The 14,047-nt window shown below is 38.2% G+C and overlaps 1 protein-coding gene across 1 annotated transcript in view; it reads right to left on the bottom strand.

The window, feature by feature from the left end:
• The window catches only part of CDC73 (cell division cycle 73), a 108,136-nt gene that overhangs the window by 16,378 nt on the left and 77,711 nt on the right, over positions 1 to 14,047 (bottom strand). The window contains exons 11-13 of the mRNA XM_058178096.1: positions 8,090 to 8,147; positions 5,016 to 5,051; positions 4,743 to 4,830 (exon numbers count right to left, since the gene is read on the bottom strand). Coding sequence (XP_058034079.1) covers positions 4,743 to 4,830; positions 5,016 to 5,051; positions 8,090 to 8,147 — 182 coding nt within the window. The remainder of the gene's footprint in view (positions 1 to 4,742; positions 4,831 to 5,015; positions 5,052 to 8,089; positions 8,148 to 14,047) is intronic.

Genomic DNA, 14,047 nt, shown 5'->3' with positions numbered 1-14,047 from the left:
TTATAACTTTCCTGTGTAAATTTCTCAAATTTTATCTTTACAATAATTAAAGCTATGCCTACTGCTGATTAACTGTAATTAGCTTTTAAACAATGAGTTCAATTCAAATTTAAATCCTAAAATTATGTATAACTACAAGGTGGTCCCCCTATAAAATCAGGAAATTATTTTATTTTATTAGCAAATTTATATAGCTAAACATATAATTAAAAAAAATATTACTAGTTTTACTAATACACTTCAATCACTTGCACTCTCTAAATTTGCTCTAAGAGGCTATTTCAAACTTTTGCTATCACTTTTCAGTGTGAGAATCAGAGAAGTTGGCAAACCTTTGCAAAGAGAAAGTCATCCATTCTAATTCAACTCTATAGTGAGAAAGTGGATATAGATAGCCCTCAATTTACAACTACGGTATTCGTTTAGCAATGATTCAAAATTACAATAGCATTGAAAAAAGTGACTTATGACCAGTCCTCACACTTACAACCATTGCAGCATCCCTACGGTCATGTGATCAAAATTTGGATGCTTGGCAAAGTATTGTATTTATGTTGCAACATCCCAAGGTCACATGATCACTATTTGCGACCTTCCCAGCCAGCTTCCAACAAGCAAAGTTCATGGGGGAAAACTAGATTTGCTTAATGATTGCAGATTCACTTATCAACCGTGGCAAAAAGGGTGTGTGACACACTTACTGACTACCTTGCTTAGCAATGGAAATTCTGTTCCCAATTGTGGTCGTAAAGTGAGGACTATTTGTAGTTAAGGGTAGCTATTGCTATTCAGAAATAGTACTAGAATTCCACAAGGGATGCTAACAATGGAAAGGAGGAAAGACATGTTTTGGAAGGGAATTAAGACTTGAAGTGAAACTTTAAGCCACTTTTGATTTTCTTAAGCACAGATAAGAGATGGGTACTGTAACATTTGTGCTGTTATGAACTATAATAATTTCTTTTTAGACAAGATACCAAAAGTGTAGAGAGATATATGGAGATAATTAGGCTTTTAATATAATAAAAGCTACGTACATATACATGTCTTTTCAATATTTATATCAAGTTAATCATTAACTAATTGCTCCACAGATTTAATGCAGAACCCATTCATTTTCCATAAAAGACAGCACCAGTTTAAAGACTTAACTGCATGTAGTTTAGGCAGACATGGTAAGTAGTATTTTTTAAAAAATAACTGATTGCAGAAATATGCTGATTTCATTTGATGAATGGTACTACTCTGCATTCTTTTTGATCAGATTTTAGTATGTTTTAACCTATAATAGAATGTTAACCATACCAGAGAACACATTATTTGTGTGCATGTCTAAGGCCTCAGGAAACATATGCCTCAAGAAAAATAAATAGTATATTTCAAAAATTCTCAGTGTCTCTAATAAAGTTTATGGATCAGCTAAAATATATTTATACTAGGAGATTTTTTTAATATGGAGTAGCAACTCACAAGCTTTTTTAAATGTTTATAAAAGATTGCTGGTGAGTCTGGAAAAACAGTAGAAGAAATACTGAACATAATAAAGTTAAGAAAGAAGTTCATTGGTGAATGGAAGTTAATTACAAAAAGCCCAGCAAGTGACAATTCAGATTGTTTAAAAAGACTCTTCCTTCACCAGTTTACTAATAATTGAGGACTCAAAATTCTATCAGTTTTCAACATTCTATACTTTATTCCTAACCCTGACATTAAAAACCCCAGATAGAAATCTTTATAATTCTTGTTTCTTTGTTGGTGCCCTACTATGAAGATCCAACAATCAAGCATTTAATGCTTTCAATGAAAATTGTCATTTCTTCCTTTAACCCTTCTTTGGCAAATATACAGAATAATAGGCACACGAATGAAATGGAAAATAGCAACAGAGACTAGGAAGTGATGTTGGATCCACAATAAAACAGAATGTGGAGTTATATAAATGAATGAAAATTACTTGAACAGAATATCAATCATGATTATACTGCACACCAACTTCTCTTACAACAGAGTAAGATTTCTCAATATCTCAAATCTTTAATGCAAAATATGGTACTTATAGGATGATAGAGGGATAGTTTTAACAGTAGACAATCAATACAGCTTCATAAGGTGCAAAAAAAAATATATAGAAAAAGATCAACAACAAATTCTGCTTTATCTTTGATTTGCTTACTTTCCAGCAACCAATATGTGTTATACTTATTGAAAAACATCTTAAAAGCAAAATATGATTGGTTACTGTTTCTAAAGGAAGAGGTACAACATCAAACTAATCATGGAAGCAATGGTCCAGCTCCCTCTATATTGAGGCAAAATAATAATGAGGGAGTGATTTATAGTAGAAAAGCTGCAAGGACAAATATTTTTTTGTTTGTTTGTTTACATTTATACCCCGCCCTTCTCCGAAGACTCAGGGCGGCTTACAGTGTATAAGGCAATAGTCTCATTCTATTTGTATATTTTTTTTACAAAGTCAACTTATTGCCCCCCCAACAATCTGGGTCCTCATTTTACCTACCTTATAAAGGATGGAAGGCTGAGTCAACCTTGGGCCGGGCTTGAACCTGCAGTAATTGCAGGCTTTGTGTTCTTAATAACAGGCCTTACCAGCCTGAGCTATCCGGCCCCTATTTAACTCTTTTCCACTGCTGCTTTTCCCTAACAATTCATTCTGCCCTGTCCCATACTCTCTTGAACTAAAATTCAAACCCATATTTGTTACCAAGGTATCAGCCAAAAACCCAGATACAAGAAAAATATATAATAAATTATATTTAAGCTTCTTGTAGAACTTTCATTTCCTACAATTTTAAGACAGAATCTTTTAAAGGTTTTTCTGTTGCTCATCTAAATAAATAGAATAAAGCACAAATAGAAAAAAATTGATGTGGTACAGAAAATAGTAATTATAAAATGACACCTGACAGTACTTCATTACCATTTATTTTATGCAGATCGCTAGACTACACTATTTGAGAACCATTACATAAATGATGGTGCCTAGGTATATCTAGTCTTCTCTTAAAAACCTGAAAAAAATTAGCAATTTCAAGTTCTGAGCGAATTGGGGGGGGGGGAGGAACAGGACCAGGAGACACCTTCAGTATTCTCTCTGATTGTATGTGATTCCTGAAGCACAGATAAGGAATAACTGATCCAGGATATGTCTGTACTGAAGAAATGTTTAGTTCGATTATAATTTCTGTTTTTACAAAGTCAGAATTTCCCTTCACCAGCTAATTAGAGCTTCAAGCCATTACAATTCAGGCAAGGTCACCCGGTCACTATTACAATTGAAAAGGTAAAAGGATAGTTGTCTTATTTTTTCTTTTAATTAATGTGTTGGCATTCATTGTGGGAGATTTATCTATAAAGTGGCATTGTAACACTAAATATGGACTGTTACACCACATTGTCAACATTAAATTAATATCTTGCTTGTCCTCCAAAACTCAAGGCAATGAACTTGTACGCCTCCCTCAATTTTACATTCACAATTCTGTAAGTCAGCCAATACAATTTTTTGGCACATTGTATTATAATTTAGATCTGAAAATCATAGTGCATCAGCACAGGACATATGCAGTACTTATTTGTGTTGTTGGATTTATCACTAGCTCACTGAGATGATTTAGGGAGTAAGCATTTGCATAATGCTGGTAAAGCAGGTAAGAATGAAGTCCTGACTATATTCAGTACTGGAGTGCTACATATTCAATTTTTAGAGTCTCATGAACGTCCCTCACATACACTACTTCAATGCTGGCCTTGCATGGTTTATTAATAGTGTTTAAATATGCATAGCATGTTCTTTGAAAAATAAGGAGAAATCAGTTCAAATCTAATGGCTCCCATGCTTAATATGGGGAACTATCTGCTAAACATAGAAAAGTATTATGCAGCCAAGAAACAAAGTAAACTGAATGTCCAAGAAGAGGACACCCTAGAGAACAACTGTCTTCAAAAATAAATCCTTATTTTTGTTCAGTTCTGAGTGCATTTCTTTATTTGTTTTGTTGAGATGCAATTGTCATACACAATAAAAACAGTTGTTATAAAATGGCATTTATGTATTAATTTAGCCACCTGTCTCTCATGAGTGACTGTGGGTGGCTTACAATAAAATAAATACAACAGGTAATATAAAAATTAAAAAAAAACTGTTCATAAATATCAAGAAAGTCAAAGGATGAATTTTATCACACTCCTGGGACCTCAGGCTTGGATCGGATTTCCAGGGCCTTGCAAAAGACCAGCAGAGTGGAGGCTGACTTAATCTCAAGTGGAATGATGTACCCAAACAGCTAAGGAAACCTTCCTGCCAGACTGGAGGGAATGGTTAAAAACAAGGAGACATAGTCCTGTAACCAGCCCAGTGCCAAGCCATGAAAACTTTTATCAGCACCTTGATTTTTACTGAGAAGTATACTGGAAGCCAATGAAGCTGATGGTGCAGTGGTATTGCATATGCTGAAAAGCTGATACCATTAATTGCTCACACGTCTGCACCAGCTGAAGGTTCCAAATGTCCTTAAGGGCAACCTCATGTACAATATGTTGCAATAATCTAAACTGGAAATTACAAGGGCATGAGTGGACCACGAGCAAGGCCTCCAGTCTAGGAATGCTCCAAGTGACACACAACCCAAAACTATATTAAGGTAATTTTAGTCAAGGCTGCCAACGTGCTTCATTTATCCTTGAAAAGAGACTTTTACCCTGTGTATCTTTTAGTTACTTACTTGAGATCCTGCAAAAGGTCTTTTGCATTAAGCATAGTAATTAACGAAGTGGTAGCTGCTGGAATAATGATAATTGGTGTTCGTGATCCTATAGAAAGATACATATTTTTAAAGCAAATAAAAGGCAACTTTCATCAAACTTTTCAAGCTCTGGCTGAACAATAATACTAAAATACGAATTAAAATGCTAATTAATAAATTTATGATGAAATCCATAATAGAAGATGTCAATTTGATAAGATGAAAACAGCTGTAAAATTGAAAACAACTCACCTTTTTTTTGATTTGGAGGAGGTCTTGCTTGAGAAACTATAGGAAAAAAGCACAGAATAGCTGTATTAAGTTTTGAATTAATGAAATTTCCTTTTTTTGTTAATGGTCTATGCACTTTGAAAGCATATAATTCCAGTGCTTAATATTTCAGAGACCAAAAGGAGCATGGGTGTTAAATTCCTTGGATACCTGAAGGCTTCAGTGTGGAAGAGCTGCATATAAATAACATATTAACAAAAATAACAATATTGTTGGATTAACAAAATTACCTGAAAAATTAGCAATCACCCTTTAAATCTATTTTGCTGATATAAGTATGTAAGAATATCCTTTTTTTTCAACTACCAAATACAAGGTACCTTTGTTTCTTCAATGGACAGTGAGGACTCAACTATGAGTTTTGATTCTTGCATATCATTTGGCTAAAATTATTAACAATGGATGAATATAATAAAAGATGTCTTAAGATGGGGTTTCAGAGCTATAAGAACAGTACAGGTAGTCCTTAACTTACAACCATTCAAAAATACACTGGCACAGGAAAAAAGTAGCTTCTCTGACAAGCAAAGTCAATGGGGCAAGCCAGATTCACTTAATGATGTGATTCACTTAACAACTTCAGTGATTCACTAAACAACCACGGCAAAAAAAAAAGGTTGCAAAATCAGACACAACTCACTTAACAAATGCTTTGCTCAGCAATGGAAATTCTGGTCCTAATTGTGATGTAATTCAAGGATTACCTGTGTCTTCTTTTGTTGCAAAATGTTCAGGAAAGCTAATGATCAAAAGCATTGCATGTTAAGTGAACATTTGAATGGTTCTTGCTGAGTAAGCAGAGGTTGCTTCAGATACATTAGGAAAGATATACAATCAGTTTTAAAAGAGTAAATTAAGGGAACAAATTAAGCAAACAAACAGGAGTTTAGCAGCAAAATTTAAGAGGGAAAGCCCTATGATAACCAAAAGGGAATAAGAAAAACGTTTTTACTAGTTGTGACTTAAGAAACAGCTGTGAAGACTGACTGAACTCTGCAGACAAAACTTACTAGAAAACTGTAAACAATGGATTGAAAAGACAAAACTGAAGCTTGGGACTGACAGAAACATTACCAAGAAATATCTTTTTACTTTGAACAAATGTAGCACCAAGGACAAATAAACTGTAATCAAAAATACTGAAGAAATTTGTTGATGGGCTGACTCTTCATGTATTGTCTTTGATAGGCTGGGTGACTGGAAGGGGGCAAATGTAGCCTTAGTTTTCTAACCATATCTCATTTTTCATTAGATAACTGTAGTAGTAGTAGTATAAAAGTTGATACATCTTCATTTAAGCAAAAACGTTTGAGAAATTAAAGCATGGCATTCTGATTAGCAAGCTAATAAAATATGGGTTTGATGAAATGACAATTAAATGAATGCACAGATTCATCAACAGTTTGACATCTACCAGGAGTTAAGTAATCAAAACAGATGCCACAGATTTCAGTCCTGGCCCCTCTATTTTTGCAAAGGTAGGACAATGTTAATTACATTTATGGTTGAGCCAAACTGAGGTGACTCTAGAAAATAAAAATAAAATCAAAATGACTGTAATAAGCTTGAAAAATAGTCTAAAAATATTGGGGATTGCGTGCTGGCCTTTCCAATACAATATAATGATTTTACATCCTAGGTTTGTGGATCATATCACACTGACTTCAAATACTTTGTGGTCTATGAGACTCTATTAAAAATTCATATTTTAAAATGATAGGGAATAAATAGATGAAAATACTAAAGAAATTTAAGCAATTTTTTTCCTAGAGAGCCCCTGAGGGAAAGCACTAGGTGCTTTCTGGCACTTTATTTCTCTGTATCCTGCCTTATGGAAGGTCAATCTTGATATGGGCTTGCTTTTGTACTGATGAAGCCTGTGCAGAGCTTTCAGTTAATATGTGTGAAATCGCATCTGGCAGTGTGACCTCATGTGCGGCAGTTATCCAGAAATTATCCAGATGCATTTCAGCTCTTGCTATTTCTACTCTTTTCATATCATTGCTTGTCAGTTCCAAGCACATTCTTATTCTCAACAGCCTTGGTGAGATAACTATGACAGGCAGTATGACCTTTCTAAGCACTGGCAAACAACTGCAAAGATAACAAAACCAGTAAAAAATCCCAACATTATGCTACTTCATTAGCATTCTATTCTGAAATCAGTTTTAGAAGAAAGTTTAGCAACACAAGATAAATACTTTAGAATGGATGCATAAATATTTTTAGTGATGGCTATTTAACCAGCAGTTTTTCTTTACTACTGGAAAAAATCCTTCAAGTACTTTTATTTATAAAAGCTAAAGAGAGTATTTTGTTTTTAATTGTGGCTGTGCCATTAAGACATTATAGAACTCATATAGAACTCTATTTTAGTTTGTTTTTTTAACCTTTGTATTATATTACTTTTTAATAATCAATTAAAGGCATATTCCCTCCCTCAAGTGTCTATAAACCTGAAGACAGATAGTCATTATTCATCCTTTGAAGTACTTATATGATATTCATTATTAAAGTATAAAAGCATTATTACATACATCAAGTAGTATCTTCTGAAATGCATCACAAGAAATGAAATACAGTGGGATCATATAAATAATACCAGTAATGAAAGATGACTAAGCTTTTTTCAGAATATGATCACATCATACTTTTTGTTCGGTTAACATACTTCGTCTCAAAATCCTGGATACTGTAGATTAACAAACAATAATATGATATGGTAGAGATCCCTAATATTTTTGTATACCTTCCAAAGATTACTGTACATAGGAAAGAAATGATTCTTAAAGTATCTGAAATTTACAGAATGCATACATTCCTGTAATTATATCACATTATCACATATACAAGCAGAAATGTATTCATTTGATTTTTATGGGGGGAAATCATAATTTAAAAGTTAAAGCTTAAGTAGTTTCCACAGCAAGTCAGAGTGAATTTGAAGATGGCTTTGCATTTCTGACATAGTGGTTTGTTTTTGTTTTTTAATAGTTTATGTTTCATATTGTGATAGATATATATAATGTTTTTACCTGGCCTTGCCACAGGCTGTGCTGCTGGGGTCTGAGTCTTTCGTGCTGAAGCTCCTTCCTATATAAAAAGAGAAGCACATGTATACATTAACAAAGTTACTAGACAAAAGCATAATATTAAAACAATTTTTAAAAGATCAATATTTTTTCAGCAACCCATTTATTACATCTATTTTGAAAGCCAGAAATATATTGCTTTTGACTGGTAGAAGAGTTAGCTAAAGTAATTCAAAAACAATGAAGACGATGAATGAAATATTGTACAGTACTACTCTTTTTAACTACAGATGGATAATATCCACATCAGTGTATGAAATGTATGTATTTGTATCCCTCCTTTATTATCTTTATAAATAGCTCAAAGTGGCAAATACATCCAATATACCGCCATCCTATTCCCCACAACAGCCCTGTGAAGTATGTTGGGCTGAGAGAAAGTGACTGGCCCAAAATCACTCAGCTGGCTTTCATGGCTAAGACCATGAAATAATTTTATTCTCAACTAGTGTTAGAATTTTTTTTTTTAAAAAAACCCCACCATCCTCTTTATTATTTGTATTAAAATGCTTAAGTACAGGATTGCCCCAAATCCACCAAGTTTATTAGTAAGACAGTGTTTACTACCACAACTGCTAAATTTTTAGGATTTTAAATAATCCAATATTGAAAAGCTTTTGTCTGAGAAGCTATAATTAGTTATTTGATGGAAATCCAAGGGAGGAAAGAAGGAACCGGATAGAAAGGTTGGCGATCTGTAAAGGCTGAGGGACAGCAGAGCTGATGGCTATACATACACTTTGGCATAAAGCAAGGACAAAATTTGGGATGATTATATCCCCTAGAAAGTAATTTCAGACTCTTCCCACTTTGCCTCTGTAGTAAATGGGAGATATTCCAACACAGAACGTCTGGCTTTAATGTAGGACAATCTATCAAGATGTCTACATCTATTTGATGGTCACAACACTCAAACCCAAGAAAATCCTCAGTTTTGTTCTAAATCTTTCATGTAATTTATTAGAAAATGAAGAAAAATTATAATATATAGGGGAAAATTCTAAATTTGTTTCTAAATTTGATTAATAAATAAAATTAGGGGCTATAAAGAAATACATAAGGGATCAGATTTTCTATGAAAATTGCTAGGTGATCAATTTCTTTATGCTTTTTTGCGGTGTATCTTTAAAATAAACTGTAAGTTTATTAAAATTACTTAAGCTTATTTAGAAAACATGATGTATATTTTAAGCGAATTTGTATTAAGGGGAACCAGAAAAAAATAACGTAAAGCATATTAAAAGCATTTGTACAATACATGTAACTTTAATGAGAGAAGATAAATTTGTAACTACTATAGAGAAGATTGGAAGTCACTTCTTTAGAAAACTTTCTGTTTTTCTATTCCTTAATTACTTTTTCTTAATTTCCCTCCTTATATTTTCCTTTTTTATTGTTCTTTAATCTTACTTTATATTACTCATGTTTATCTTTTATCTCTGTGAACATTTCTAACACAAATTATATATAAATAAACATTTGTACAATATACATTTAACATTTGGTGAGGAAGTGCTCTTTCATTAAATTATACAGTAATTATTTTCTTTTTACTTATGTTATGCCAAGTGGTCCAAAACATATGGGATTACATGGCCACTTGAAGAATGCATTCTAGTGCCAAAGTCAATAAACAGAAGAAAGCATACGAATCTAAACTGCTTCAGAAAAAACTTACATTTTCCGTGCATTCCATCAACTGAGAGCCCAAGGTAGGGGTGGGGTGGTGGTGGTGGCGGTTGTTATTAGGGAAAGTCTAGAGCTGAGGGAGTCCACTATGCCTCAGATAGCCGGTTGTGAATCCCTCTTTGTGAGGTGGGGCCATAGGAATCAGACGGGCTTGTTGATCACGTACCTGGCTCCTTGCTGCGTGACTACAGCCCTACCCGAGTTGTTGGAGGTGCTTGCCGGAGTGGCGGTTGAGACCCCCAGACTTATGGTCATGGGGGATTTCAACTTGCCATCGACCGGCTTGTCATCGACGGTGGCTCGGGAGTTCCAGGCTTCCATGATGGCCTTGGACCTGATTCAAGTAACTGATGGCCCTACGCACAGTGGGGGAGGCACACTGGACCTGATTTATATCTCTGGACAGTGGTTAAATGATCTGGAATTAGGAGATTTAGTAATAGAACCTGTGTCATGGTCAGATCATTTTCTCCTTCGCCTGGACTTTCGGACCGCCACCCACCACCGCAGGGAGACGGAACCAATGTGTTGGTTCCATCCCAGGCGCCTGATGGACCCTGAGAGGTCCCTGACGGAGCTTGGGCCGTTCCCTGAGGATCTGGCCCACGGCACAGCTGAAGAACTAGTTGCGGCCTGGGAACAGGCCGCAGCTGGGGCTTTGGACCGTGTCGTGCCTTTGCGGCCTCTGACCCGGTGTAGATCGGGTTTTCTGAGGGGCTGAGAGAGATGAAACGCCAGAGAAGATGCCTAGAGAGTACCTGGAGGTCCAGCCGTTCCTGTTGTGTCTCGTCCGCTTTCCCCGCAGCCAGGCCCGTCTTATCTCCTTCCGAACTCTGAGGAATGTCCTGGCATGCCTCCAGGCCCCAGCCCTGGCTCCATGCCCAGACAGGCCGAGGAAGAAGAAGTGCCTCCAGCCCCCAGCCCTGGCTCCATGCCCAGGCAAATGGAACAACTAGACCCCTCCCCCTCCCCCACAGCATGTGAGCCTGGGGAAGGTCAATTACCAACAGCTGGAGCCTGGAACGACCCTCGCTTCAGGAGAATTGATAGGCGGCGTCAACAGAAGGAAGGGAGGGGCAGGCCAGGATAAGTGCTGAGTCATGGAGCCACACCCCATGGTCTATATAAAGGATCTGCTTTCTGGCATTCTCTGAGTCAGGCAAAGTCTACCTTATATTGCTGAAGTCACTTCCTGGTCTCCTGCCTGCCTTGAGAACTTTGCTAGGACTTTGGCAGAGCTGCAGAGGCACGCCTGATTCAGAGTTCCCTGACCCGGCCGTCAGTGGAGGAGTGGGACACGACAGTTCTGAAGCTGACCGGACACTAGTTAGGTCTTATTCTAAGACCTACCTAGTGGCACTGAGGGAGGCAAAGCGTTCTTATGTTTCCACCCTCATTGCGTCAGCAGATAACCGCCCGGCCGCCCTGTTTCGGGTGACCCGCTCTCTCCTTCATCAGGAGGGGCGGGATGACCCCTTGCAGGGACGTGCCGAGGAGTTTAGTGGTTATCTATACGATAAAATCGTTCAGCTTCGGGATAGTTTGGACCAAAATTGTGATGATCCAAGTGAGAGGACGGAGATGCGTCTTGTTGAGGTTATTTGGGATGAGTTTGACCCTGTGGCTCTCGAGGACGTGGACAGGTTATTGAGGAAGTTACATGCCACCACATGTTTACTGGACCCGTGCCCCTCCTTGTTGGTGCTGGCCACACAGGAGGTGACACGAGGCTGGCTCCGGGGAATCATTAACGCTTCTTTGTTGAAAGAGGCGGTGGTGAGACCCCTCCTCAAGAAGCCTTCCCTGGACCCAGCTATTTTGGGAAATTATCGTCCAGTCTCCAACCTTTGCTTTGTTGCGAAGGTTGTAGAGAGTGTGGTGGCATGGCAGCTACCCCAGTACCTGGATGAAGCTGTCTATCTAGACCCGTTCCAGTCCGGCTTCCGGTCCGGATATAGTACGGAGACAGCTTTGGTCGTGTTGGTGGATGACCTCTGGAGGGCCAGGGACAGGGGTTGTTCCTCTGCCCTAGTCCTATTAGATCTCTCAGCGGCTTTTGATACCATCGACCATGGTATCTTGCTGCACCGGTTGGAGAGTTTGGGAATGGGAGGCACCATTTATCGGTGGTTCTCCTCCTACCTCTCTGACTGGTCGCAGACAGTGTTGACAGGGGGGCAGAGATCGACCGCGAGGCGCCTTACTTGTGGGGTGCCACAGGGGTCGATTCTCTCGCCTCTCCTGTTTAACATCTATATGAAGCCGCTGGGCGAGGTCATCAGTGGCTTTGGGGTGAGATACCAACTATACGCTGACGACACGCAGCTGTACTTTTCCACCCCGGGCCACCCCAATGAAGCTGTCGAAGTGCTGTCCCGGTGCTTGGAAGCTGTACGGGTCTGGATGGGGAGAAACAGGCTCAAGCTCAATCCCCCCAAGACGGAGTGGCTGTGGATGCCGGCACCCCAGTACAGCCAGCTGCAACCACAGCTGACTGTTGGGGGCGAGTCATTGGCCCCAATGGAAAGGGTGCGCAACTTGGGTGTTCTCCTGGATGGACGGCTGTCGTTTGAAGACCATTTGATGGCCGTCTCCAGGAGAGCTTTCTACCAGGTTCGCTTGGTTCGCCAGTTGCGCCCCTTACTTGACCGGGATGCCTTATGCACGGTCACTCATGCGCTTGTCACCTCTCGGTTGGATTATTGCAATGCTCTCTACATGGGGCTCCCCTTGAAGAGCACTCGGAGGCTCCAGTTAGTCCAGAATGCAGCTGCGTGGGTGATAGAGGGAGCCACACGGGACTCCCATGTAACACCGCTCCTGCGCAGACTGCACTGGCTGCCTGTGGTCTTTTGGGTGCACTTTAAGGTCCTGGTTACTACCTTTAAAGCGCTCCATGACTTAGGGCCTGGGTACTTACGGGACCACCTGCTGTTACCTCATGCCTCCCACCGACTGATACGCTCACACAGAGAGGGACTTCTCAGGGTGCTGTCCGCCAAGCAATGTCGGCTGGCGGCCCCCAGGGGAAGATCCTTCTTTGTGGAGGCTCTTATCCTTTGGAACGAACTCCCCCCTAGTTTGCGTCAATTGCCTGACCTTTGGATCTTCCGCCGCGAACTGAAAACGCATTTATTCATTCAAGCGGGACTGGCTTAATTTTTAAATTCTTAATTCTTAATTTTTAATTATTAATTTTAATTGAGGTTCTAATTTTATGAATTTTAAGGGTTTTATGTCTAAACATTTTAATTTCTTGGCCAATTATTGAATAAGTTTTTTAATTCTCTGTTTTAATTGTATATTGCTATTGTTTTATACTGGTTGTACACTGCCCTGAGTCTTTCGGGAGAAGGGCGGTATAAAAATCTAATAAATAAATAAATACATTTTCAAAGAATGACATAATTAACTGGATTTTTTTCTAAAAAATTCAAGTCGCTGATAGAATGGCATCTAATCGATTTATTTTTTTTTTGCTTTCCCCTCCTTCAATTTATTCCAAAAAACTAAGAGAATGTGGGGGGTGGAGGATAATAAGTACTCAGGAAGCTGAGGAGCAGGGAATGAGGATAAAACCCATTGTTCAAGCTTAAGTCTGTAAGTCCACAATGTCTCTTCCCCAGAAAACAGCATTAAAAACAGGAAAACATGAGGTATTTAGTAGTTACGACAACTTTGAAGGAGATTTACAGAGAGAACCAGATTAGCCTGTTAGGTATTGCCATGGTTTAAACTGTGTCAAAAGCTATGAAGACAAGCAAAAGCAACAAAAATTAATGTCACATTCCAAGTTGGAAGAAAAGCTCCTAATGTTATTTCTCACGTTCCCCTAAATTTATTTGAACAGTGATTATAGTATGTTTTATTATTTGCATAGATTATATAGAGATATAGTTTCAAATAGGCTGGCGGAGCAATAGTATTTGGAAACATGCATGCATGCATGCATATTCACTAAGCATTATGAAATGCTTTAGCAGTTGCTCCATTTCTTGTCATTTCAACCAGCTGCAATTTTTTTATTTGTGCATGGCAAATACAGAAAGAATTCTATCTGCCTGCCTGCCTAATTTGTATGCTGCTGTAAACTCCAGGGTATTTATCTTCAAAAAATTTGCTAACACAAATTGGTTATTCCCAAACACCTTCTGGAAAAGTTCCCTTTGTAAATAATTTCCAGAATATCCTCCAATTGTACGCCAGCCTAAC

The sequence above is a fragment of the Ahaetulla prasina genome, chromosome 3 (genome assembly GCF_028640845.1).
Source record: "Ahaetulla prasina isolate Xishuangbanna chromosome 3, ASM2864084v1, whole genome shotgun sequence".
NCBI classification, from domain to species: domain Eukaryota; kingdom Metazoa; phylum Chordata; class Lepidosauria; order Squamata; family Colubridae; genus Ahaetulla; species Ahaetulla prasina.
Note: the sequence above shows the minus strand (reverse complement) of the source record. Positions and strands in the feature narration are given on the sequence as shown.